Source organism: Pyxicephalus adspersus, chromosome 2 (genome assembly GCF_032062135.1).
Source record: "Pyxicephalus adspersus chromosome 2, UCB_Pads_2.0, whole genome shotgun sequence".
NCBI classification, from domain to species: Eukaryota; Metazoa; Chordata; class Amphibia; order Anura; family Pyxicephalidae; genus Pyxicephalus; species Pyxicephalus adspersus.
The window spans coordinates 8156789-8182178 of NC_092859.1; the positions used below are offsets into that span (position 1 = coordinate 8156789).

Here is a 25390-nt window from a genome sequence, read left to right on the forward strand (position 1 = left end):
AAATGTTTTCATTTGGACCAGATCCATTCCAAATTGCTGGATCACCCAGGTTCTCTTGTGATTGTCTATGTTCTCCACTCTTGGAGAGCTTTAATAAATCAAACCCAAAGTGTGCATTGGTAACGGAAGCATATTGGAACCTGCATGCAAATGTCTATTAAATCTAAAGCATGCATTGGGCTGGGTAAGACCATCCATGCAGCAGTTTGGAAAATTTCAGAATACTTGTGGAGTGGAGTGACATTGCCAAATAAATTAGTTGGGGGGGGGCAGCATTTTTTTCTGTAATATCACAGTAATATTCCTATTTTTGCTAACTGATTGATTGTGTGTACTCGGTGGAAGGGAAAGTAATTTGTGCAATACATTGAAGTTATATGACATCATCTAATCTTCCCCAGCCTCATTCATCCATTTCTTGTCTTCTTATTTCCCCCCATTGCTTTGGCTCCACATCATTATTCAAGGCTTGTTTTCTGATAGTGACATATGACAGGGTGGCATTATTACTAGGGCAGTGAGACCCCATGCCAAGATGTCCTAAACAAGAACCTTTATAAAGGATAGCCAAGGATTATTTTATTGAAAACCAGGGATTTAAAAAGATTGACCTTTCAATAATGAAACTTCCATGAGACCTTCATGGCTGAGTTTGGATCAAGAGAGTTGTCTTTAAATTTTTAACAAAGTGCTTGCGTCAAGCTAGAACATTGATAAACCCCCGAGTGTCCTTCTCACTTGCAGGGGGACAAATCCTCCTACCCTGTAGGGTCCATATGGTACATTTTTGGGCTTTTACGCCATAAGAACCAGACAGAATCAGCTGCACATCTGTTATTTTTACGCTGCACAATTGATTATTTTGCTCACGTGTCGACATCCTTTTAGCATGTGCCATTCAGTAGAACAAAATGATATGGTCTACTGAATAATTGACATTTAGATGTGCGAGCGAAAAAGAGTGTGAACTAATGACCAGAGACTGAATAATGTAATGGAAAAATACCAAGCATTCCTCGTACCACAAAGGCTGAAGCAAAATTGGTCTGAATATTGTCCGTTGGAAATTTTGTAAGCAAATATTTAAAAAATCCACTTAATACCTATTTAAATTGCGGAGGGTAAATATACCTTGGTTTGTAATCAGTTTATGGTATGGTAGTTGATGGTTCAAATCCATGGCAGACCTTGCTGGAGATGCTTCTGCTATGGCACTGTGCATCTTTCATTTAGTTCTATTCTCATCTATATAATGCCCACTACACAAAGTTACAAAACCTGCCATGGGTTTTATTCCATCCTACTTCACTGAATTCTTTATAACAGTGATAATCAAATTTACCAGTTGCCAACCATTGGCTGGTTAGGATGCCTCATGAGTCAAGATATCTATGAGCTACAATGGACCAGAACCACCGGGATCATGGTAAATCTGAATGAGTTTGTATGGCTCCAAATGGTATCTTGGAACAAAAAGTCCTAACTGAAGATAGACAGTGCAGGTGAGCGGAATATACTTGAGGATACAACTTCATGTTACCTCCATTGTTGGTCTGGTAATCAAAAACATATGCTTTTAGGTGATCTCTTCTAAAATGGTTGATCAGATTGGTTGAAATAATTTGGGATTCAAGTAGGGGTCTGCTTCATAGGATGTGGGTCTGCCTAAATATTCCTGTTTTTTATTTTATGACATGAGCCTTTCTGTTTTTTAGATTTCCTGTAAAGATTGACTTCACGGATCAATTGTTTTGGCCAGTTCTAGAGCCTTCCTATCACTTGGTTGACTCTTTTCCATAATTTCCACTGCCGCTTTCGTGGCTTCCTCACTTTTTTCCATTGTTTTTCCCACATCAGTGGCTCCCACATGAAGCTTGAGGCAATTCCTGGTGCCCCTCAAGATGGGGATCTAGAATTTGTGCTGGCTACTGAAAAGGAATTTGAAGAAGTTGTGTCAATATCGCATGGCATATATGGAGGATTGGATTATCTGCCGAGTCGATACCACAGTTGGGTAAACGAAAAGGACCGGATGGTGATACTTGCAAAGAAAAAAGGAGATGTTGTAAGGATGTATATGCAATTGCTTCTCTTACAGGTCTACCATTTAAAGAGTACATATACCTCTGAGCACTTTTTGTACACTGTTAGACATTTTTAAGAAATAGGTCAAACCATGCACCATGCAAGTTGTAGCTCCAAAGGTTTAGAGAGAAAAAATGTTGAACCACAAGTGTTTAGCCTACAGGTTGCCCCCTATGGTCTAGGTCAGCCATTCTCAACATGTTTACCCCAAGGGAACCCTTGAAACATTTCTTAAGTCTCAGGAACCCCTACTAAAATATTTTATTTTGGGACCAGTAGAAAGGATGCACTTACAGTACCTGGTTGGTCAATGGGATGAATGTCCATCCGATGGGTGGAATGTTACCTCTACTTAAAGCTTAAACAGCCTTTGGTGTCCTGCAGCTGGCTCTGCCAAATGGCATTGGCCCTGGGACTAGGCCCTGACACAATCAAAAGGGAGGTGTGCTGTGGTTTCCACTGGTTGAGAATGGCTGGTCTAGATCAATGGTTGTTAACCATATTATAAGAAGTTTCATGGCATTTACTCTAAACAGGAGAAGAAGCTATCCTTAGGTAGAATATTTTCCACCTGCTACTGGGGGAAAGGGGAGGGGAGATATGGGTCAAAAATAGTCAGTAGACGTGTTACAAAGGGGTAGTTAGGCTATGTTTTTGGCCAATATGAGCAGGGGAAGAGTAGAGAGATCGACACTAAATTATACTACAAAGCAATAATGTAAGGTAAGAAACAGCCATTAGAGGTGACAAATACTACAAATGAAAGATAATAGGTAGCAAATATTAGGATGATTTTGCTATTCCGTCTTGCAGCATCCAATCAGACAGAAAAATGGACACTGGATGTGAGCTACCCGAGAGACGTGTCTACATGAAAAACCCTGATGTTCTGTTGTCCATTTTTCTTTAGATTGGTCTTCTTTCTATGTTTGTGGTGGATGGAGGGGAAACAGCTCTTCTTGAGGGGCTCCGTGTTGCACCCTGGGAGCGAGGCAGAGGAATAGCTGGAGTGCTCCAAAGATTTGGTTGCCAACTGGTGAAACATCGATACCCAAGTGTCAAAGTAATGAGGTTGACCAGGGATGACAAGCTGACCCCGAAGGAGCTCAACAAATACAGAGTCATTGCTAAACAGGTAAATTTGGATGTCCTATGATAAGAGGAGATCCGTAGTAGAACAGGGTTGCCTTTTTACTAACTTTATTTTGAAATATGCTTTTTTTTTCCTTTTTGTCGTTTTGTCTTTTCCTTGTTTCCATTTTTTTAAACTTTTTTTATTAACTTTCTTGCCAGGGTATCCTGCTTGTCCGTTTTAATGCACCTGAACTTTCCACCCGATTATCTTCCATCCCACTGCCTCCCGGGTCATCACGTTCTTCTCCACCTATTCTCATGTCTCTTGAAGAGGTCCGTGGAGTCTTCCTGGAGCGTGGGGGCCTACTGAAGGATCTTCTGCCCAATAAAACGCTCATCCAGGACTGGCAGCCCTTCCAAGCTTTGCCTGAAAATCATGACCTGCTCAGACGCAAATCTATTCGCTGGATGACAGATGACAGGTTCCGGCCAAGGGTGGCCACTCTCTGCACCGCACCATTCCCAGTCCCGGCAGGGCCTCTCTGCTTCTACCTCAACATTGATGTTTTTGGTTCTGGTTTAAGGGGGGCTCAGGAGCAGTTGCTGTCTCACCTGGCCGCACATGCGCCTTTGTTACCAGCAGATGTGAAATGCCAGCTGTTTCTGCCCCCTAACATGTGGAGGCCCATGGCTGATTTCTGCACTAATGTATTGGGTTTTCAACTGGAAAAGGGGTACACAGAGCAATATCTCCTAGAGGCAGATATATAAAGGGATTTTATCCCTAACTTACAGTGAGGGGGTAGAAACAACCCCCTGTAAGTACTACTAACAGCCTCCTTTAGCTGAGCCGACACATTACACATACATGTTAATCTATGGTACTACACCCCACCCAACTTTTTGTCGCTACTGTACATATGTCCTTCCTTATTGAACAAAATCATAGATCATGCTCAATAGCCTGTATGCTTCCCTGTACAGATAATTGTTCATAGTAATATTTAATGTAATCCCGGATGAGCCCCTAACTGTTTTTTAATTCTATTTTTTTTCTAACAGTTAATTTTTGCACCAAATAAGGTGATTTGTGGCACTGAATTTTACATACTGGGAGGTGTGTTAGATCTATTTTCCTCAGTTCCCACGAGGAGTTAAAAAATGATAACATACATGATTAGCAATTCCTTTTAAGATACCATTGCCTTCAGCTGTATATATACAACAAGAAGGAGGCCTTTCCTTTTGTACTATGTTGCTAACATTGCACTATACATGTGAGGGTATATATGAGTGTCTGTGTGTGTATATATATTATAATTATTTATATGCGGGATAAGTGGGGGAGTTTGGAGAAAAATAAGGGAGGGTTAGGGTTTTGTACTCTGTACCAAGATGGTTGAGTGTGTGATAAAATATTACATATTTATTGCACTTTTAAAAAAGACAGAAGGAGGGTACGAAAAATGCACTGTAATGTATGTATATATACATACACATACACCTTTTGTAGTGTACATGTAGATAGGTATCTGAGAGATATCATCAGGTAGCTATGTGCAATAATTACCTGTATAGGAGAAATATTTAGAAGTATGCAATAATTTGCACGACACTTACTGACTTAAAAATGTGGAGCTTATCTAGAAAGAAGAGGAAGCAAGTTTTGTGGGTTTCACCAGCTCATATGAAGCAAACGATACATTCACTAGGTTCTCTTGAAATTGTAATACTGGGTGCATAGCTTACATTCTCATGACAATGAAGTGTCAATGACACTGGTCTCTAGGGATTGGATGGGCTTCGTTTTTTTGACTATGAAGTGTTTGTGATGTCACTGGTCTCTAGTGATTGGATGCGGTGTGCTTCATGGCTATGACGTGTTGGTGATGTCACGGGTCTCCAGGGATTGGGTGAACTGCATTCTCATAATCATGAAGTGTTGATGATGTCTCTGATCTCTAGGGATTGGATGGACTGCATTATTGTAATTAGGAAGTGTTGGTGATGTCACTGGTCTCTAGGGATTGGATGGGCTGTGTTCCCATGAACATAAAGTGTTGGTGATGTCACGTGTTGGTGATTACACTGGTCTCTAGGCTATGGATAGACTGTGTTCTCATGAATATGACATGTTGGCTATGTCATTGGTCTCTAGGCAATAGACAGACTGTGTTCTCATGAATATGACGTGTTGGTGATGTCACTGGTCTCTAGGGATTGGATGGACTGTGTTCCCATGAACATGAAGTGTTGGTGATGTCACTTGTTTCTATACAGAGGACAGACTGTGTTCTCATGAATATGACGTGTTGGTGATTACACTGGTCTCTAGGGATTGGATAGGCTGTGTTCCCATGAATATGATGTGTTGGTGATGTCAAAGGTCTATAGGGATTGGATGGGCGGTATTATTATGAGCATGAAGTGTTGGTGATGTCACTTGTTTCTATACAGAAGACAGACTATGTTCTCATGAATATGATGTGCTGGTGATGTCACTGGTCTCTAGGGATTGGATGGGCTGTGTTCCCATGAATATGATGTGTTGCTGATGTCACTGGTCTCTAGGGATTGGATGGGCTGTGTTCCCATGAACATAAAGTGTTGGTGATGTCACTGATCTCAAGGGATTGGGAAGGCTGTGTTCCTATGAACATGATGTGATGGTGATTACACTGGTCTCTAGGCTATGGATAGACTGTGTTCTCATGAATATGACGTGTTGGTGATGTCACAGGTCTATAGGGATTGGATGGGCAGTATTATTATGAGGATGAAGTGTTGGTGATGTCACTGGTTTCTAGGGATTGGATGGACTGTATTCCTACAAACATGACCTGTTGGTGATGTCATTGGTCTCAAGGGATATGACAGACTGCGTTCTCATGAACATGAAGTGTTGTGATATCACTGGTCTCTAGTAATTGGTTGCACTGCGTTCTCATGAATATTAAGTGTTAGCATGGTTCCTTGTCTCTAATGATTAAACGGGCTGCCTTCTCATGTATATGAAATGTCAGTGATGTCACTGGTCTCTAGAGAAGAGATACGTTGCATTGTCATGATTATAAAGTGCCTCTGATGTCACTGGTTTGCAGGCTGCATAAATGCTTGACCACAACTTGGCTTCCTCTTGTTTAAAAAATGTGCCTATTACATTTCAATATATGAATAGGTTTTTTTTTTTAATATTATTGACCATAGGATATTCAGGAGAACTTTATAATCCTGCTTTAAAATACTACCAGCACTAAAATTACAAACACTGGACTGTCATGGAAGTTACTACTGCAAATATTTGTCCAATGGAAAATTGGATCCAAGAATCATTGAATTAGTATCTTAGCTAGAGATACTTAGTATACTCCTTTTTTTTATCTTATAGGTTCAGTTCTCATACAAAAATCATGAAGGAATTTGAAAAGAAACAGCTCAGTTATTTAGATTAATTAGTGTCATACACATGGGTTTCAAAATCCAATTTGAAAGACCAGCCCTAGGTGGGTGGGGAAGGGGTCATAGATGACAATTTTGTTGTAAAATCTTACCACCAAAGCAACCATAAGTATAAGATTCCATTGTTACATTTGGATGATTTTAACATGGTCATACAGCTTTGAGGTATTTTAACATATGCAATCCAAAACATAGAATAGGATAAAAAGAATATATATTAATACTAAAGATCAGATGTGGTATATAAGCACATGTACATATTATAATGATAGAATACATTCTTCTAGAATGACTAAAGATAGAAAATGTAATACAAAAAGTACTACTTGCTTGACCATCTTTTGATCAGGTGTCAGTATTGGACCCTCAGGGTTCAGTCCTTCAATCTGAAGGTCCTCTAGGCTACTCTAGATCTCATTATACTCTTATTTGCCTCAAACTAAGACATTCAAAAAGGTGAATCAGAAGAGTTCCATAATTAGGTGTAATTTAATAACTACATGCCCTCACCTCCCCCATTTACAGACACGTTCCTCTGATGTTTGCCTAATTGATAATTATGGAATTGGCCTTCAACTCAACGGTCTATACACCAGTCTAGTTCATTATTTGCATGCTGAGTAGATAATAGACATCATGTCTAAATCCATCTTTATCACACTCTCCTACTTTCAGACACATTTGAAAGCTAACAACTGCTAAAGTCTAAAACCTATCAAAATTTTTTTTTTCAGTTTAGCTTTAAATGAGTTAGGACAAGGACAGCAATAAATACAGAAAGACCTGAATTCTACTAAGAATGTGTACCACCAGCAGCACACACATTATTAACCTACTTCTATGTAAAGAATCCCAAAATGATGACCTTTTGGGGCTAGAAAAAAAAGAGCTACCCTATAACTAAAATCCATACTAAGACAACCATTATGGTCACATCCACTTACATCCAAGTTATCATAGATATCCAAGGCTCATGGACACACAACTATAATAAAGGACCTATTAATAAAATTTACCGTGCACACAGATCAACAGTACACCGTGACCGTAACAGGACACATATATAACACCAAACCACATCCTTATTAAAGTCTGTGAAGGTTCTCATGTATCCAAGTCATTGTATAGCTAGTAGTAGCTAGTCACATTCAACTGGACATGTTCTTGAAATGTTGAAGATGTTCCTCAGCTCTCCAAACCACTTTATCAGTTCTGATGAAGAAGCCTAAAGAGCTGCGAAACGTTGTCAACATTACAAGAACAAGTTCAGCTGAACGTGAGTAACTACTACTAGATATGTTTATTTAAAATGACGACTCATTTGCCATGAAAAATGCTGCTTCCGATCTACCTAATGGGGTCAAAGGCTTTGCCAGTCTAGGTCTTTGATTACCATGAGTAAGTTGGTGTTGACTTTATGTAATTACAAAATATGCATTGAAAAAAAATAGAAAATATTGGTATAATTATTTATATGAAGCTTCATATAAAAAAAGCCTGTAGATTACTTTTAAATACATAAGTGCACATAACTACAAGCTCTTATAAGGTGAAAACAAGCTCCTAATTCTAAGCACATTATAAGAGTCCATTACTGCCAAAAGAAAGCACAAAATAAGAACCTTGTGGCACCCAAGGTAAAAATTGGTGCAATATTCCGATAACATCTATAGAAAATCAAACTCCCCTTGGGCATTTGGCTATTTTTGGGGGGTTGTCGCGCGTGTGATGTAATTAGGTGACAGTGTGGAGCAACTTGTGAAAAAATGCATGTGACTCCAAATTTCCATCACATTTAAAACAAAGACAAGGAAACTAAATATTCATTATTGGGGGTGTGGCCATAGTGAAATTTTTGCTTTCCCTCGTGTCCAGCTATTCTCCTTTGTATATATGCTTTCCTTCCTAAACAACTGCATTTTGTCAGAGCTGGTGACATAATATTAATTCATACAGTCAACAATGTAACATATCTTTAACTGGTTGTGGACCTAATTTTAAATTTGTAGGGAGGTTTTTGAGAAAGTTGATCCACCTTTTGGAGAACATGTGGATCCTGCAATGCTCCACATCTGGGCCACGTGACCTAAACCCAACACTTGAACATGTGACCTGACAGCTACTTAATTTTCATTGGCTTAGGTATCTACTTACCTCATTTGGCTATACATCACATGACCCAGAAGTGGAGTGCAGTGGAATTTCTTGGTCATGCCAGGAAATCAACATTCCATTACCCCTACTCAAAAAATTTAACACCTCCCTATTAATAAAGGAGGAAGCTTTGGGTTTAGGTCCTTCTATCAGGCAACCTTTTGGGATGAAAGTATGAGTTGATGCCATTGATGACTTTTTTTAGATGCCAAGTCCAATGGGCTTCTTCTGACTTATAATGTTAGAATGCATCTCAAGTATTCTGATTGCCCACTTCGGTTGGGTTGATGATATACAACGTCATAAAGAAAAGACTATGGAACCTGCAAAGTCACACAACTCTGCTCTGATGCTTTTATCTTCACCAGTTTATATTAGGTGGCTTGATTACCTTATCTTTGTTGAATGAAGCATTCCTAGTACTTGCCATATGAAATCTCTGTGCCCCCCTCCTTGTAACACCATATATTTCCATGCCTTGCCTATACACCTAAATAAGACTTTCCTACCTGTCCTTGAATTAAACCCCCGTTCTGACTTGTGTCCACACCTTATGGACTCTTGAAGACCTTTTAGTTCACCTGACATAGTTGTCCTTGCTTTTCTGCTTTGGGTAACATTAGAAAACTTAGTAATGTCAATATTATAAAAAAAAATGTTGATTTACGATAGCGTGAATAAGATTCCAAAAAAAAAAGTTCCTGTGTGATTTTCTGAGAATGTTTTTTAGTTTTTGCTGCGGTAAATGTTGTTGGTCGAAGAACCATCATTACTGGTCGGCAGTTATGTATTACGTCTTATTCAATGCAATCATAGCAAGTAATTATGCCTATGCTTGCACACTACTTTCACACTGGTTGTGGCAGAGAAGTTGTTAGTCCAATGTTATATATGCCACATCTATCATTTAGGTCAGGGTTTTTCAACCAGGGTACTGCTGTACCCTAGGGTTCCTCCAGAGGTTGTTAGGGGTTTCTTGAGCAATGAGCAATTTGTGCCTCTCAGGTCAGTTTAACTGGCACCAATGATGTTTTTGGCTCTCCGTAAGGGGGACATTCTTCCCAGCAGCCAGCAATGTAAGAGGCATTCTTCCAGCTGACCACCACAAAATTATTTTCATGAGTTCCCCCATGTTAAAAAGCCAGAGAAAGACTGGTCTGGACCAAGATGTTATCTTCAGGAGAAAACTCCAATTGGTGAAGCTCTAGTCAGTATCTTTGCCTAGGCTTAGATGTTGTCACCAAGAGAAAGTCCAAATCAGTGACGTTTCTTAGGCTGCGATTATACCATCAGGAGAAAACTGCAGTCAGTAATTTTACTTAGGCTAAAATGTTGTCATCAGAAAGAATCTCCAATTGGTTACTTTGCCTAGGCAGAGATGATGTCATCAGGAGGAAACTCCAATTGGTGGCTTTACATAGGCTGGGATGTCATCAGGAAGAAGCTCCAATTGATGGCTTTGCCTAGGCTAAGATGATGTCATCAGGAGAAAGCTCCAATTATTGACTTTGCCTAGGCTAAGATGATGTCAACAGGAGATAGCTCCAATTGGTGACTTTGCCTAGGCTAAGATGGTGTCATCAGGAGGAAGGTCCAGTCTGTAACTTTGCCTAGGCTGAGGCTGATGTATCCAGGAGAAAGTTCCAGTCAATGACCTTTCCTAGGCCAAGATAATTTGATCAGGAAAAAGCCCAAGTCAATCTGGAAAAAGCTCCAGTCAGTGTCTTTGCCTAGGTTGAGGTCATTGGGAGGATGTATTTTTAACCTCCTCTCCAGTGCCTAGACTGCAACCTTGTAGATTTGTGGCACTTCACAAGGTGAAAGGCTACAATATGAGCTGGTTTGTATCCAGGGCTCGTTTTAGGGTAGACACAACTACACAGGGCCTGGGACTGGGACAACTACCCAGGGCCCTCACCCTCTTTAGTACCCCATATGACACAATATTATGGGGTGCAAGGAACTGGAATGCTGTGCATTGTTCCCTCCACTTCAGATTTGCCTAGGGCTCTATTTTGTCTAAAACCACCCTTGACTATATCGGAAATGACAGGCACCAGGATCTACATAATTGGGCTAACTCTGAACCGGCATCTTCTTCTAGGAAGTGGAGATGGCCCTGTATGATGCCTTAACAAAGATGGCTCCTTCTCATCCTGGAAGAAAAGTAGAAGAGTAGAAAAGTAGGGAGTGCTCTGACCTCTATGGAAGGTAATAAATACCCGGAAGTGTCAAACTTACATGATGCCAGGCTCACTGGAGTTATGGCTCCACTGAATGCATGTCAAGAAGATTTTCTACTTGCAGGAAGTCTGTGTTGTGTTACAGTTGAGTTTGGGTTATGAATGCTTTTGCTGATCTAGTGAGCATTCCTTGCTTGGAAATGTCAGAAAGATCAGGGAAACAGTTATACGTGGCCACCATATTGAAACCATTCAAAGCCATCTCAGATCCTTCAGCTTCCAACCTAAAGCAAATTTGTTTGGGATGAAACATGTTGACTGACCCTCTTCTGCAAATGCTAAACACCTTGATTTTGTGCTGACTAAGTTAGTGATGTGTTATATTAACCAAAGTTTGGGTTATGTGTAGTTTTGGCTGATCCTGTGAACATCCTTTGTTTGGAAATGTCAGTTAGGTCATAGGAACAGGTATATATTGCTGTCATTTTAAAACGATTCTAAGTTACCTCAGACCCTTTAACTTCCAATCTAAGGAAAACTTGTTAAGGGTAAACCTGTTGACTGACCATCTTCTGCAAATGGCAGAAACCACCTGGCTATTGTGCTACGTCTGTGGTGTGTTACAGGAACAAGAGCTGGGTTATGAATGGTTTTGGCCGATCTGCTGGACATTCCTTGCTTGGAAATGTCAAAAAGTTTAGAGGAACAGTTATATGTGGCCACCATATTGAAACCATTCAAAACTATCTCTGGTCCTTTAGCTTCCAACATGAAGGAGAAAAACATAAGTATACTGACCTTCTGCAAAACACCTGGCTATTGCACTGACTAAGTCTTTGTTAGTTTATGTTGTGTTACAGGAACTATTGCTGATTTAGGAATATTTTTGCTGATCCGGTGAGCATTCCTTCCTTGGAAATGTCAATAAGGTCAGAGGAAAATCTATATGAGGCCACTATACGAAAATCCTTCAAAGCCATCTTAGATCCTTCAACTTCCAACCTAAAGGAAATCCAGAGAGGAACACAAAGACCAACCATCTTCTACAAATGTCATTTGTCTGGCTATTGTGCTGATTAAGTCTGTGTTGTGCTTCAGGTACCATAGTTGAGGTTATGAATGGTTTTGGTTGATCTGGTGAGCATTCCTTGCCTGGAAACGTCAATACAGTCAGAGTAACAGCTATTTGTGACCACATACCCATATCGAAACTATTCAAAGCTACCTCATAACCTTCAACATCCAACCTAATGCAAACTTGTTGAGGAAGAAAAACATGAATGACCCTCTGCAAACGCCAACCACCTGGCTGTTGTGCTGACTAAATCTGTGTAAGTCTGTGGTGTGTTAGTTACCAGAGTTGGGGTTATAAGTGGTTTTGGATGATCTAGCGAGCATTTCTTGCTTGGAAATGGTAATAATGTCAGAGGAACAGCTACAGTAGATGTAGCCACCATATTGAAACCATTCAAAGGTCGTTCCACCTAAGGCCGTTCAACTTCCAAGGGGAAAAAGTAGACTGACCTTCTGCAAAAGCCAATGGCTATTGTGCATTCCTTGCCTGCAAATGTCAATAAGGTCAGAGGATCAGCTTTATGAAGCGACTATGCTGAAACCAGTCAAAGCCACCACAGATCCTTCAACTTCCAAACTTAAAGCAAACTTGTGAAGGGAGTTATGAAAACGACAGGTACCAGAGTTGGGTTTTGAATGGTTTTGACGATTCTGGTGAGCATTCCTTGCCTGGAAATGTCAGTAAGGCCAGAAGAACAACTATATGTGGCCACCATATTGAAACCATTTAATGTCACATCAGATCCTTCAACTTCCAACCTAATGCAAACTTTTTGAAGTAGAAACACATAGACTGACCTTCTTCGACAAGTGCCAATGGCCTGGCTAGCACGCTGACTAATAATGTCACATATGTGGGGAAATTAATTCCCTGTCTGCCAGCTTGAATGGAGAACGCCAACCCCACACAATGGGCATTTTTAAAGGAAAGCTGAAAGGGCCATGTGTTTTCCTCACCATAAAGAAAGTATTTTGGTTTTAGAGATGTCTTCTTTATATTGCAGATCGTGATAAAATTATTCAACTAAAAATAAAGTCAAGGGATGCGGCCATAGATGGGGGACCAAAACATTGCTCAATCCTCATTTCGTGATGTGTAATTTTTTAGGGAACCCATCAAAGCCCTTATTTTAAGCAATAACCCTTATACTGATTTTTTTAGAGTATGTTTCAAATAAGTTAGGTGAGAGGGAGTATGGCTCCTTAATAATATTTAGTTGTACATGTAATCTGAGCTTCTGATGCTCAGTCATCTGATATTCAGATCATAGAGTTGGCCTGCCGTGGATCAGAAGATTAGAGCTCCACCTTCTGGCTTTTAATGGTAAGATAATATTTATCACATTTACATGGCCAAAGGTATTATTTTCCTGTGTTTACTAGTTCTGAGCATAATTAAAAAATGATGTACAAAACCCCATTTATATCATCTGAGATTAGAGGACTCTCTAGGACTATAGTCTCATTAGAGGCTATTGTCGGAATTCTTGTAGTGGGGCTAGATCTACACCTGAGACAATTATGAACGATTGTCTCCAAAATCTAGTGTCTATATTAGATGTGGTAGCTGCATTTGTTTTAGTTTTTTTAGTTTTTTATTTTGATTTCACATGCTAACGCTAACACACGCACGTTCTGTCCTGGGGTGACACTTTCTCATTGGTGTCACCCTAGGATGCTTGCTCCACCTGGAAGTCTATGGCTGCTATTCAAGCCCCCCACCATGCTGGTAAAACCCCTTTGTACCAGGTAGTACTTGAAAAGAGGTTCCAAAAATGGAACTCCCTATATAAGCACTGGCTCATTGGTTGGCAGGCATGGGGCTTTCCGAACCACCAGTGTCCCAATGGTAATAGATTGGTGGTGATGGTGGAGTTTACCTTGCTTAATGAAAAACAAATCCTCATCTCCTTTCATTGATTACACCTAAATACACAGAAGAATCAAATACATGTTTACCTGGATTTGTATTTCAGGCATCAAGTTCTGAGATTTACACAGCACTGTCTCACAGCACAGTCCTGTCCGTTTTTTCCTTTTGCAGTTACAGGTCTTGTCCTTCCCCCAGCCTGTGACTGGACGGTGAACAGAGAAGAAGCATGTTGACAAGCTCATTTCCCTTTTTCTCTTCCTATAAGCATGCTCCATGCACTGCAACACACTTGATTGGTTCCTTGTTTCACCCCCTCTCCAAGCTCTGCTGTACTGTCCTGGGAGATCTGATAGTTACTGCCTGACCTCAAACACTGCTTAGGCAGGAAATTGCTGTGAGCTTAGGCAGCTGGCAGACTTAAGATGACCTCTGATCTGGAGGGGTCCAGCAATGGCAGCTCCAATATTTCAATGCTGACAGCTTCCCTTTAAGATGAAAATCAGCCCACAGCAGATTCACAGATGCCATCCGTTGTTAATTTCCTGGTTTTTAAGATTTGCTCCTGTAAATGTCCCTGGAATTCAAAACCGACCATCTGTACCAGTTCAGCATTTCAAAATTAGACATGAAAAAATGATTATGTGTAACTGGTACAAAAGTCGTTTTACAGTTTATTTATATTAAAGGTAATGACTAATTCATCCAACCGCCATCTGAGATCATTAAAAAAAAATGAATTATTACTATGGGAATATACCTAATTTATCGACAGATCTGCCCAGAAAAATCCTCGTCCCCCTGCTTATGCACTCGATGCTTTCTTCTGAAGCTTATATCTGCCCTATCTCCAGGCAAAAATAATGCCATGGTGACCATTAATAGGGCAATGAAGGTCAGTGAGAGCTGCAACTAACATTCATACGGTTCAAAATCACTATAGTACTGCCAAAAAACACACAATATAGATTACCAAGTGTTTGGATGAAATAAAATAAAAAAGGTGAGGGAGGGGGGTGCATATTATAGATGGAAATGAAAAGGTGGGGTGGTTATCATAGAGGGAAATAAGAGGGTGGGGTGCACATTCTAGAGGGAAATATGAATATAAAAATTCAGATCCGAGAGAAAGAAAGGAATGGGTGTTATCCTGGAGGGAAATAGGAAGGGGATGTACATCCTAAAAGGAAGTAAGGAAGGGAGAGGATGTACAAGGGAATGTGCATATCCTGGAATATATTAGAATGAGGTCCACATCCTGGAGGGAAGTGGGAAGGGGATGCACATCCTAGAGGAAAATAGGAAGGACGTGGACATCCCTAAAGGAAAAAAGAAGGGGGTGCACATCATAGAGGGAAGAGAGAAGGTAGGATGTACGTTCTAAAGGGAAACAAGAAGGGGTGGAGATCTTTGAGGGAAATTGGAAGTGGGTGCATATGCTAGATGGAAATAGGAACAGGATGGACTTCACAGAGAAAAATAGGAGAGGGGTGCACATCCTGGAGGTATATAAGAAGGGAGGGGGTACATTCTAGAGGGAAATAGAAAGGGGGTGGGAATCACAGAGAAAAGTAGGAAAGGGGCGCATATCCCCCAAAAAAGTAGGAAGGGAGTGCACATTTTAGAAGGAAATGAGAAGTACACATCATAGTGGGAAGTAGAAAGGGAAGGTACAAATTATAGATACATCTCTGAAGGAAACAGGAATAAAGTGCACATCCAAGAAAAAAATAGGAAGGGGTGCCCATCATAGAAGGAAGAAAGAAAAGGGGGTGTTGGAAGGGAGTGCACATCCCAAATAGAAATGGGAGGGGGGTGCACATCATAGAGGGAAGTAGGAAAGGGGTGCACATCCTGGAGGGAAATAACAAGGGAGGATGAGAAGTAGGAAGGGGTAGACATCCCTGAGGGAAATATAAAAGAGGCACACATCCTAGACAGAAGTAGAAAGGGAGTGCACACAAAAGGAAATAGGTTCACATCCTGGAAGGAGATAGGAGGGTGGAGAACATCCTTACTTGGCCACAGCTCAAAGAACCTCTGAAACACTCTGGGGAAACCCTGGGGTTTCACAGAATTCTGGCTGAGAATGTCTGTTCTAGAGGGAATTAGGAAGGGGTGCACATTCTAGGGGAAAGTAAGAAGGGAAGAAGTACATTCTAGAGGGCAATAGAAAGGGGTTTGACATCCCTGAAAGAAATAGGAAGTGGGGTACATCCCAGAGTGGAGTAGGAAGGGAGGGGGGCGCAGAAGGAAGGAGAAGGAAGTAAGAAAGTAGGGTGCACATTGTAGAGGAATATAGGAAAAAGGTGCACATTCTGGAGGGAAGTAGCAAGGTAAAACAGGAAGGGTGTGGACATCAAACAGGAAGTAGGAAGGGAGGGTGTTCATTCTTGAGGAAAATAGAAAGGGGGTTGACATCTATGAAGGAAAAAAAGAAGAGAGTGCACATCCAAGAAAAAAATAAAAGGTTGCTCATCATAAAAGGAAGTAATAAAAGGGGGTGTAGGAAGGGAGGGCACATCCCAAATAGAAATAAGAAGGGGGTGCACATTATAGAGGGAAGAAGGAAGGGAGGGTGTAGATTCTAGAGTAAAATAGGAAGAAGGTGGACACTCTGGAGGGAAGTAGGAGAATGGGGCACATCATAAAGGGAAAATAAAAAGGGTGTTGACATCCCTGACGGGAAATAGGAAGGGGGTGCACATCATAGAGGGAAGTAGAAAGGAGGTGCACATCCTTTAGGTAAGGAAAAAGGGAGGATGTACCGTCTGGAGCAGTGGTCGCCAACCTTTTCGGTTCCGTGGACCACTAAAATCACCAGCTCCTGACTGCTGGGTGCTGGGTGTCACTCAAAGGGGGAGAAACCCCCCCCCAGAGTGAGGTCAGTATGACATAACCCCGCCCACCCCCGCATCGCTGATCAAAGCCTGCGACGGGAGAGTGGGCGTGTAATGTTCAGGGACACAGCCCGCCAACTTTCCTGAGCCAGGGAACTGCACTGGGGACATGATCTGTGGCTCTGGCTGGTGCCTCCCCCCCAGCAGGGTCCTTCTCCTGACCCCGCTCGGGGGTGTGCTAGCCAGAGCCACGAACCCCCAAAATTTTCTAGCAGACCACCAGTTGGCGACCTCTGGCCTAGAGGGAAGTAGGATGGGGGTGGACATCTCGACATGGAGGAACTGGAAAAGGAGCACACATCCTAGACAGAAGTAAAAATGGAGTGCACACCCTAAAAAGTAATAGGAAATAAGTGCACATCCTAGAAGAAAATAGGGGCACATCCTCATTTGGCCACAGCTTAAAGACCTTCTGACAAACTTTGGAGAAACCCTGGGGTTCCACAGAACTCTGGGTGAGAATGGCTGTTCTAGAGGGAAAAAGGAAGGGGGTGCACATTCTCCAGGGAAATAGAAAGGGGGGGGGGGATTCACATGCTGGAGCAGCACTTGCTAACCGGTGGTCCGGCTCTGGGGGGTGCGCCCCCAGAGGGGTCAGAAGAAGGACCCAGCTGAGGGGCGCACCGGCCAGAGCCGCGGACCATGTCCTCCCTATGGACACAACTGCCCAGTCTCCCATCGCTGGTCTGAGTCTACGATGGGAGAGTGGGCAGTTGTGTTCATGGACGGGTTCTGGCAGCATGACATCACTATGGGGGATGTTTCTTGCCCTTTGAGTGACACAGGGCTCCCCGCATATGCGCGATCCGGATCCCATGCATTTAGTGGACCGTAGGCCTGAAAAGGTTGGTGACCACTGTCCTAGAGCAAACTTTCCCAGCCTTTTATTGCTGAGGGAACTGGTTATGAGAAAACACATCCTGGAAGGAAACAAGGATGTGGAGTACACATCATAGAGGCATACAGTATTAAGGGCCAGACATGCCTTCTCCAGTTTTCTATAAAAATCTGTCAGATCTCCATCTAGTGGTCATATTAACAAATTACAATCTGAGCAAAAGCCTTGCACTGTGTTTGTGCAGCACTGCTAAAAATGAAGATCCTGCATATGCAATAAAAGATATGATTAAAAAAGAAGGAATGATAGGTCCTGGCTAGGTGCTCAATGGGAGTTTTGAATTTGCAAAGTTCATATCTTAATACTTTTCACTAACAACAGCATTGCTTTAACAATTTGCCGTGGTCAAATTTGGGGTTTAGCTGGGCTTAGGAAAAATGTGAAGTGAAAACAATCTTTGTGCCTTATTGCTAATTAACAACATACCAATCATTGGAATTGGCGTTGGAATATTAGCAATTTGTGGTGCTGTAATGCTACCTAGTGGTTGGCATATGTATTGCAACGTCTTCATTTTGCCATCAATTCATTGAGCAGCTTTGATTATTTTATTGACATATGTTGAATTATCTGGTGGATTTATTTCTTTTGAATTATGAAATAATTATTAGTTTAAAAAAAAAAATGTTGATTTACTCTGGATGCATTAAAACGTATACTCAGCAAGAAAGTGTTAAATCTTTCCTGGTAATTTTTTTTTCTATGGGGATTTTCTTTCAATTCCTGTCCTAAAGATGCAGCAAGAAACACATTTTTGCAAGATAGAGGATTTTCCCTCTGATAACAACACACCAGGACAAATAAAGAGTGTAAATCCCCCACAGTCAGTATTAAAAACTTCAGAAAGTCTAACTTCCCTCTTTTAAATTCTTCTTAAATCCTTATTTAAAAAGTCCAACAATTTGGGACAGTGCAGTAGTTTCAGATGGCAGAGAAGAGGTAACCATGCTAAGTTCCACTCTAAGCTTCTTTTCTCAGGATCAGGATTACCCAACCTACGGCCCGCGGAACTGTCAGATTCGGCCCTCTCCTCATTCTACCTCTGCTCATTGTTTTGCAGGGGATGGGGTGTTGGTGTCTATGCTTCTCTATGACACTGTGCTGCCAGCAGAGGGAGCTGCTCTCGCCCACCTTGTACTGTGAGATAATCCTAGCAGCAGCATGAGTGCTGTGTCTGTGTCCATGCAGCTGTCATTATCCCCATGTATAAATCCTCATATCTCCATCATTGATTGTCATAGAAATGTGAAATTTTCAGGATACACAGGGAACCCTAAGAGCTGCTACTAAACCGAATTCCGGCTCTCTACACCTAACAAGTTGCCAGATACTGGGTAACAAGCATAAAATCCTAACAACAATCAGGGTTATTTTCACATTAAGGAGAGCTATTTCAAGGCCAGGGTCCCCAAATTGGATTTGCATTTTGCAAAACCTAAAGGCTGCATTTAGGTTGGCGGTGAGGTTGCAGTGTGGTTACCCCTTTCTCGTGCCATGGAACCCTCGGGGGAGGTGCTCAGTACAGCTCACTGCTGCCTGCAGTCAAATCTGAATACGCTGCGGTGTGAGGGACTGAGCGGCTGGAGAGCTGTCTGTTACACATAGCTGGACACTTACCTTCTCTGAACTCCAATTTGAGTTTTATTATGTCAACAACGGCCCCTGGATGAAAAAAGGCTGGGCACCACTGTTCTAGATGTTTTGCTTTCCTTGAAGAATGTATAGGCTTTTTAACACAACACACCTAAACATGAAAAGAATTAACAAATTGCACAGGTGTGAGGGCTCTATTCATAAAAAATAAATTCCTGTAAATTCTCTGTAAATTCATCCTTTTTATTCATTTATACCTATTGCATTTCTTATTCTTACAGCTGTGCACTCTAACAACTGGCTACTAGGTGGCAGAACATGTCATTGTTTCAATAGGCACTGATATGAGATGTGTAAAAAAATTTTGATCACCTGTCAGTGAATTTCAGACAAATTGACAAGGGAATAATTTATAAACTGAGCCCTAAATTTATATCAATACATATAATTTCTCAGGCATTTATTTATGCTACTATAATGGCAATAAAGGGGAAAAAATATAACTTCAATAACAATAGGAAAGAAGTTTGTTCACCCCCGATTGACACTTTATGGTAACTGGTTAGCATTAACTACATCAAAAATATAATGCCATAGCCTTACAATAACTGTTAGATGTAGTATCAACAAATAACCACAGGGGGGCTCTACTGTTACATTTCTGACAATTGTGACTGCAGTTTAGGTGGGGCATATAGCCACTTCTAAAAGTGGTGATGAGGCTGAAAATATGACGATCAGTACTCCATTTAGGTGATCTGAATTGAGGAGACTGGGGTGCAACTGACATTAAGGGTCAGAAACTCCCTAGGGGTAAATTAATTTTTTAAAAGGATACACAAGTTGCAGCTTTCCTCATTGGAGCATGGAACCATTAAAGTGTATTTAAGCCCTTTAGAACAAACTTCTTTCATAAACTCTCTTTGTTTGGTAAATTATTATTTATATAGTGCCAACATATAAGGATGCGCTTTACCAAGTCCATTCATGCGCTTTGTCACAATCTCACAATCCAGTGTTAAAGTATTTATGCATGTTAATCTCTAATACAGTCTAAGGTCAAGGGGGAAGCAAATTAACCTAACTGCATGTTTTTGGAATGTGGGTGGAAACCGGAGTTCCCAGAGGAAACCCACGCAAACAAAGGGAGAACCTGCAAACTCCATGCTGTGCTTTCCAATTACTGTAAATACTCAAATATAAACTGATCAGAATATGTACTTAGAGAACCTGAGAATACAGGAAATCCATAGTAACTCAAATATAAACCTGCGTCCGTCACTGCTAACATTTCAAACAGTAATCCAAAGAAATACCAATAAAATTATTGTATATAAATACATCTATCAGAGAAAAAAACTTTAAATCTCAGGGGCAGTCATTTTTTTTTTGCACTTTTTTTTACAGCTTAAAGCATTTTGTATTCTCAGCTGGGTATGAAGAATCAAATGTTTCCAAATAATTTTGTGCACTACTGTTGTCTACCAGTAGATGGCGGTGTTTCCTCGTGTAAAGTTTGTTACAAAAAGCTTTTGTATGATAACTTTGATCTATCAAATTCAGTTCCAGGACATGCCACTATTTGTCACCTAAGTATAAAACAACATTCTTTTTCTAATGGCATTTTGAGTGCCAAAAGAGTAATTATGGTATGTGATCAGTCTTGCCCAGATCACCTCTGTCCTAAGGTGGCAACCCTATTCATCCATATATATAATAAAATAGGTGTGCATTGCCAGTCTAGGACAGGAAGTGTGTTATTCTTAGAATCACCAAATAAAACCTGCTGTATAAAAGAAAACTAATGCAGCCACCACATCTAATGACCGATATTTTGCAATATATAATTTATGTTTATGGTTTGCATACAAACTTAGGGACCCGTCTCTCTTACTTTCAGAAAAATTCCTCCTATGATAAATACTGTAAAATATGGCAGTTTTGTTTTGGGTATATTTGCCAAATTCTATTCCTTCCTGCATTGTTATTAGCAGATCTAATTCTAAATGAATTGCAATCATTATTATTGATTGTAATATGAATTAGGAAAGTGAGATTCTGAAATTTTCCAAATTCCTTAGCGGGCAATGTTACTTTGCCAAATGTTACCTAGCATGTGACCAACTGGTATTGCCTGAGAAGCAACTGTTTGTGTTATGAAAATGTAACAATTTTACAAGTATGTTAGAGCTCCCTCTACGGGTCATATTCACAAATTACATCCTGACCAATAACCTTGCAATGTGTTTGTAAAGCACTGCTAAAAATTACGATCCTGCATCTGCAATGAAAGATATAATTAAGGAGGATATAATTAATTTTATTTCACAATACTTATCATTTACACCAATCAACACGATTGCATTAAGAATTTGCCTTGGTCAAATTTTGGGTTTAGCTGGGGTTTAAGCCAAGAAAAATGTGTTGCTTAGAGAGGAAATGTTTGGGTTATGCTTATTTAACCACCCGGCCAATCCTCAGCATTTAAGGACTTTGTGATGAGTGTTGGGGCAGACTTCCTTCAACCTCAGCTCAAGCTGAGATGTCTCTGGATCTCCTTTACTAAGACCTCTGAAGAATAAATGTTGAAGATATCCTCCCTGAAGAAGTCCCTGTAGATGTCAATTAGCCTAAAATACAATAGTTGTTCGTAGGGAAGCACTTAAAGCTGCCCCACAACTGGACGTCATAAGTGACTGGGGAGAAGATACTGCAAGAACCTCCTTGGTTCTCCTTCCTTGGAAGTCAAGAGTCAATTGCTCACTAAAGCTTGTAGGTGATGAGAGAAAGGTCCATGAAAAAGTTTAGATCCTAGTATGGTAATGGAGACTAACCATATCTTGGGATACTATCATTTATTATTCACCCCCCCCCCCCCCCCCATCTTTCCCTTAATTTTTGTAATAAACTGTTTCATGAATATTCTACCAAGTGACTGCAGCCCATTTTAACTCTGGAGAACCAGGAGAAGAACTACACCTGAGACTCCATGTTCCCAAGATCATATCGCCATATATTGGTGCTTGGGACATTCTTAATGTTAGCTGTTGGTCATCTGAAGGTCCATCACTGATAATGCTAAAATGTATTAATATACAGTGAGGGAAAGAAGTATTTGTGTCCCTGCTGATTTTTGAAATGGTAAGTTTGTTGTAGCTGTGAGAGACAGAATAACAACAAAAGAACCCTCAAAAACCCAGTGGTCAAAAGTCAGAGCTTGATGTGCATTGTAATGAGTGAAATAAGTATTTGATCCCTTATCAACCAGCAAGATTTCAGGCTCCCAGGTGTCCTCCCTGTATACAGGTAATGAGCTGAGATTAGGAGCACCCTCTGTAAGGGAGTGCTCCTATTCCAAGCTTGTTACAGTACCTGTATATAAGACACCTGTCCACAGAAGCAGTCAATCAATCAGATTCCAAACTAGCCACCACGGCCAAGACCAAAGAGCTGTCCAAGCATGTCAGGACAAGATTGTAGACCTACACAAGGCTGAACTGGGCTACAAGACTATCGCCTACCAGTTGGAGGTGACAACAGTTGGCGCAGTAATTTGGAGAAGGAGGAATGCTGCCTATGACCCCAAGAACACCCTCCCCACCGTCAAACATGGAGGTGGACACATTATGCTTTGGGGGTGTTTTTCTAATAAGGGGACACGACATCTTCACCACATCAAAGGGACAATGGATGGGACTATGTACCGTCAAATTTTGGGTCAGCACCTCCTTCCCTCAGCCAGGGCATTGAAAATGGGTCGTGGATAGGTATTCCAGCACGACAATGACCCAAAACGCATGGCCAAGGTAACAAAGGAGTGGCTCAAGAAGAAGCACATGAAGGTCCTGGAGTGGCCTACCCAGTCTCCAGACCTTAATCCCATAGAAAATCTGTGGAAAGAGCTGAAGGTTCCAGTTGCCAAACATCAGCCTTGAAACCTTACTGACTTGCGGAGGATCTGTAAAGAGGAGTGGGACAAAATCCCTCCTGAAATGTGTGCAAACCTGGTGGCCAACTACAAGAAACGTCTGACCTCTCTGAATGCCAACAAGGGGTTTGCCACCAAGTACTAAGTCATCTTTTCCAAAGGGATGAAATACTTATTTCACTCATTACAATGCACATCAAGCTCTGACTTGAGTACTGGGTTTTTGAGGGATCTTTTGTTGTTATTTTGTCTCCCACAGCTACAATAAACCTAACATTACAATTATAGACCGGTCATGTCAGAGGGCAAACATACACAATCAGCAGAGGTTCAAATACTTCTTCACTGTATATAATAAAACCACACATTTCCACATACTTTACATGACCATATATAGGATATCTTCATTATTACTTGATAAGTAGAAAACCTACAATGGAAAGAATCCAAGCAGGGTCTATGACACACGAGAACTTGGCAGACTCACTTCCCTGGATGATGTGTCAACATGGGCGAATACTTGACCATCAGATAACGTAATTATTAACAAATCATGCGGGAGAACATATAAATCATTACTTTCTATGTTTAAATTCTGTGGAGATAAAATGTCCTAAAATGACATTATGTCTGAGTGTGTATTAGGGTTCATTTCTGCCACCTAGGCCACAGTAACATGCGCATATTACAGATGCTGATGTGTGTTCTTACTGCATATTGGCACGGGGTGCAATGTGGTGTAAAAATACAAGGCAGTGCTTGTTTTTTTTTATGGTAAAAATTTTAAGCAATGGAATACACAAGACATTTAACTAAATAAAACAAATAAAAAAACACACTGTTTTTGAAATATTTTTTTTTGAAACTGGTAATGTACAATTCACTGTGAATGGCACCCAACCACACTGTACAGAAGATACCAATGCACCACAATGGAATACAACACATGTACTGAGTGTTATGGTAAGCTGTTATGTATGTTCGCTTGCTGTGTTTTATTTGCACAATTATATTGGGTTTTCCTGACATAGAAAGGTGCAAAATCTGCAGCTGCACAAGTGCCCCAGACCTTCCTCAGCCAACAGGGGTTCCCATGCAGCCCCAAAACAGTTCATCGGAGGGGCCCACTGTTGGCTATGTCCACCATTGGTTGTTTTTCACATCCTAGCTAACCATGTGGGTCCCCATAGGAGCCACAAGTTAGTTCAGCAAGGGGGGCCCATTGTTGGCAATGGACCCATTATTGTCTATTTAGATAACATCCTAGCCAACCAGGGTACCCATAGGATCCCCAAATAGTTTAGCAAGGGGGCCCACTGTTGACTATGTCTGTCACTGGTTGTCTATTCAGCTCACATCCTAGCCAACCAGGGTCCTCACAAGATTCCCAAATCAGTTCATCAGAGGGGCCCACTGTTGGCTATATCCACCACTGGTGGTCTACTCAGCTCACATTCTAGCCAACCAGGGTCCCCTTAGAAGCCCCACGTTAGTTCAGCAAGGGGGGCCATTGTTGGCAATGGACCCATTATTGTCTATTTAGATAACAACCTAGCCAACCAGGATACCCATAGGATCCCCCAGTTAGTTTAGCAAGGGGGCCCACTGTTGACTATGTCTGCCACTGGTTGTCTCTTCAGCTCACATCCTAGCCAACCAGGGTCCCCACAAGAGTCCCAAATCAGTTCATCACATGGGCCCACTGTTGGCTATATCCACCACTGGTGGTCTATTCAGCTCACATTCTAGCCAACCAGGGTCCCCTTAGAAGCCCCAAGTTAGTTCACCAAGGGGGGCCATTGTTGACTATGTCTGCCGCTGGTTGTCTATTCAGCTCACATTCTAGCCAACCAGGGTCCCCATGGGAGTCCCAAATCAGTTCATCACAGGGACCCAGTGTTGGCTATGTCCTCCAATGGTTGTCTATTCAGCTCACATCCTGAACAAATGTTTCTGCCTGTCAACCTCTAGGACAAAAAGCTCTTACCCACCCGTGATTTCCACTCTCATTTAGACAGGGGAAAGTGCTTGTCCCTAGGGCCATCTGTTCATGGGTAAGTGTTTGCTGCTGGGATATTTGGAGTAAAAAGGGCTGCCCATGAGCAGCTTGGTGTCAATTTAAGAAAAGAGTCCATATGTTGACCAGGCTGTTCCTTGTTTTAAGAGCCTTAG

The 25390-nt window shown here is 41.3% G+C and overlaps 1 protein-coding gene across 1 annotated transcript; it reads left to right on the top strand.

Moving 5' to 3' along the window:
- Positions 1-309: 309 nt before the first annotated feature.
- On the top strand, positions 310-5231 carry NAT16 (N-acetyltransferase 16 (putative)). The gene is made up of 3 exons (XM_072399403.1): positions 310-2065; positions 2996-3220; positions 3379-5231. Exons 1-3 carry the CDS (start codon positions 1868-1870, stop codon positions 3928-3930), a joined length of 975 nt encoding a protein of 324 aa, XP_072255504.1. The 5' UTR covers positions 310-1867; the 3' UTR covers positions 3931-5231.
- Positions 5232-25390: the final 20159 nt, after the last annotated feature.

Coding starts and splice junctions, on each gene's coding strand:
- NAT16 (XM_072399403.1), top strand. CDS start 1,868: ATGAAGCTTGAGGCAATTCCTGGTGCCCCTCAAGATGGGGATCTAGAA. Junction 2,066..2,995: donor CAAAGAAAAAAGGAGATGTT/GTAAGGATGTAT, acceptor ATTTTTCTTTAG/ATTGGTCTTCTTTCTATGTT. Junction 3,221..3,378: donor ACAGAGTCATTGCTAAACAG/GTAAATTTGGAT, acceptor CTTTCTTGCCAG/GGTATCCTGCTTGTCCGTTT.